We start from the raw sequence: 2850 nt of genomic DNA, 5'->3' as shown, positions 1-2850 counted from the left end.
GTCTTGTGCCTGCCTAGGCCAGTGTTTCTCAACCTTGACAATTGTAAGGCATGTGGACTTCAACTCCCAGAATTCCACAGCCAGCATTGCTGGCTGTGGAATTCTGGGAGTTGAAGTCCACATGCCTTACAATTGTCAAGGTTGAGAAACAGTGGCCTAGGCTATTGGTATCAATAAATGATCCGTTATTTCTTTTTTTGGGGGGGGGGGGTGTCTCTTTTTTTCAATTTTTTAAATTGAAAATTGGGGTGGGGTTAATATGTGGTTTTGTCTTTTGTTTTTTAATTCACTTTTAGATGTTTTTGTCTAGTTTTGTTCTGTGTTTAATTTTTTTTCGTTTGTATTTTGTATTTTGATCTTTTGAATTAAATCAAATTGAAAGCAAAAAAGTCATTTTTATTTTTATTTTTGGGCATTCTAGAAATACTACCCGCCAGATTTCGATCCATCCAAGATCCCTAAGCTTAAACTTCCAAAGGACAGGCAATATGTGGTCCGGCTGATGGCTCCCTTTAACATGCGGTAAGGGATGCTTAAATTCTGTTTCTCTTGGGAATATTCAATTCCTAAAACGAGTTAAATGTGTGGCGATCCTGTTTTCTTGGAAATAATAAAAGACAAACTTGGAAAATCTGGCCAATTTGAAAAAAGGCCATAAGGATGACAAAATGTTAATTGTTTATGTTTATAATTTTGCTGTACGAAGGAAAATTCAAGAGCAAAGACAAGGAAATTATATTCATATTCCAGGCTGGCTGAGGAATTCTGGGAATTGAAGTCCATATATCTTAAAGGTACCAAGATTGGAAATACTGCGATAAAAGAATGTTGCAGATATTTGGACTTCAGGGTTAAAGCTGCTGCCTGATTTGCACATTGTGCTAAGCTGTGATACTTGAATCCAGCTATTGTGGAATCTGATTTTTAAAGCTCATGAGTAGATGTACATAACACATTGACCCATGAACTAGCTGGCTTCTATGCAAAATTGTGGTTAGTTCCTATTTTTGAATCAATGTGTAAATCATGACTGATTTATCCGTGAGTGCATGGCATACACATAGCCACCATGAGTAGCTGGTTCAGCTTTTGTTTTAGCATTCCATCTACAGATAGTCCTCGACTTACAACAGTTCGTTTAGTAACCATTCAAAGTGACAACGAAACTGAAAAAAGGGACATGGCTATTTTTCATACTTACGACTGTTACAGTATCTCCATGGTAATGTGATCAAAATTCAGATAGCAATCTAACCTAGATACTATTATTCTATCTTCTATGTTTAGCAGGTGGACATCTGGGGAGTGCCAGGCTGGGGAAGTTCTCCGTAAATAATAATAATAATAATAATAATAATAATAATAATAATAATAATAATAATAATAATAATAATAATAATAATAATAATAATAATAATAATAATAAAGTTGGAAGGGACCTTGGAGGTCATCTAGTCCAACCCCCTGCTCAGGCAGGAAGCCCTATACCAGTGATGGCGAACCTTTTAGAGACTGAGTGCCCAAACTGCAACCCCAAACCCACTTATGCATTGTCGGGTGCCGGATGGGTGTGGCCCATTGGGTGGGTGTGGCCCATTGGGTGGGCATGGCTGCGGGGGTAACGGCAGATTGGGTGGGACTAAAAAGTTCAATCAATCAATTCCAACTTTGTAAGATCTTTTTTTTCCCACGAGAAGTTGAAATTGACTGATTGATTGAACCTTTTTTTTTTGTACACAGAGGCGGAGGCCTAAAGCGAAAAGGTTTTATAAAACCCAGCTGAAGGCCTAGGACTGGGGCGACGGCGTGCGTGCCCACAGAGAGGGCTCTGAGTGCCGCCTCTGGCACCCGTGCCATAGGTTCACCACCACTGCCCTATATCATTTCAGACAAATGGCTGTCCAGTCTCTTCTTAAAAACTTCCAGTGTTGGAGCATTCACCACTTCTGGAGGCAGGTTGTTCCACTGATTAATTGTTCTGTCAGGAAGTTTCTCCTTAGTTCTAGGTTGTTCTCTCCTTGATTAGTTTCCATCTGTTGCTTCTTATCCTGCCTTCAGGCGCCTTGGAAAATAGCTTGACTCCCTCTTTTTTGTGGCAGCCCCTGAGATACTGGAACACTGCCATAATCCTAGCAGGTGTGCCCAGCACTGCACACTCAGGTCTGCAAACGTAACAGAGGTTCATGACGCCTTAGATAAAGTGAAGTATTAAAGGCAGATTTTTTTTCTCTTGTTAGATTTCTCATCCAATATGATTGCACAGTTTGAAATTGGGTGGGATATTAAGCAGATCACTGCAGTTGTTCAGTTAGTAACACGGTTGTGAAGTGAGTCTGACTTCCCCATTGATTTTGTCAGAAGGACGAGGGGTGACATGATGGCTGTGTTCCAATATCTCAAGGATACCGGAAGACAGTTATCATGTCTCCCCCCTCCCCCCAATCCTTCTCTTTGATAGGCTACAAAGATGATCAGGGGACTGGAGGCTAAAACATATAAGGAACGGTTGCTGGAATTAGGTATGTCTAGTTTAACGAAGAGAAGGACCAGGGGGGACATGATAGCAGTGTTCCAATATCTCAGGGGCTGCCCCAAAGAAGAGGGAGTCCAGCTATTCTCCAAAGCGCCTGAAGGCAGGACAAGAAGCAACAGATGGAAACTAACCAAGGAGAGAAGCAACCTAGAACTAAGGAGAAACTTCCTGACAGTCAGAACAATTAACCAGTGGAACAACCTGCCTCCAGAAGCGGTGAATGCTCCAACACTGGAAGTTTTTAAGAAGAGACTGGACAGCCATTTGTCTGAAATGGTATAGGGTTTCCTGCCTGAGCAGGGGGTTGGACTAGATGA

The 2850-nt window shown here is 41.3% G+C and overlaps 1 protein-coding gene across 1 annotated transcript in view; it reads left to right on the top strand.

Annotated features, from left to right (window-relative positions):
* The window catches only part of LOC107301118 (splicing factor YJU2-like), a gene marked incomplete at its 3' end in the record, with an annotated part of 14117 nt that overhangs the window by 2166 nt on the left and 9101 nt on the right, over positions 1-2850 (top strand). Inside the window, exon 2 of the mRNA XM_015830382.1 lies at positions 422-522. Within this exon, the coding sequence (XP_015685868.1) occupies positions 422-522 (101 nt within the window). The remainder of the gene's footprint in view (positions 1-421; positions 523-2850) is intronic.

The sequence above is a fragment of the Protobothrops mucrosquamatus genome, unplaced genomic scaffold, assembly GCF_001527695.2.
Source record: "Protobothrops mucrosquamatus isolate PMUCROS unplaced genomic scaffold, P.Mucros_1.0 scaffold10119, whole genome shotgun sequence".
In the NCBI taxonomy this organism is placed as follows: Eukaryota; Metazoa; Chordata; class Lepidosauria; order Squamata; family Viperidae; genus Protobothrops; species Protobothrops mucrosquamatus.
This window is presented reverse-complemented; position numbering and strand designations above follow the sequence as displayed.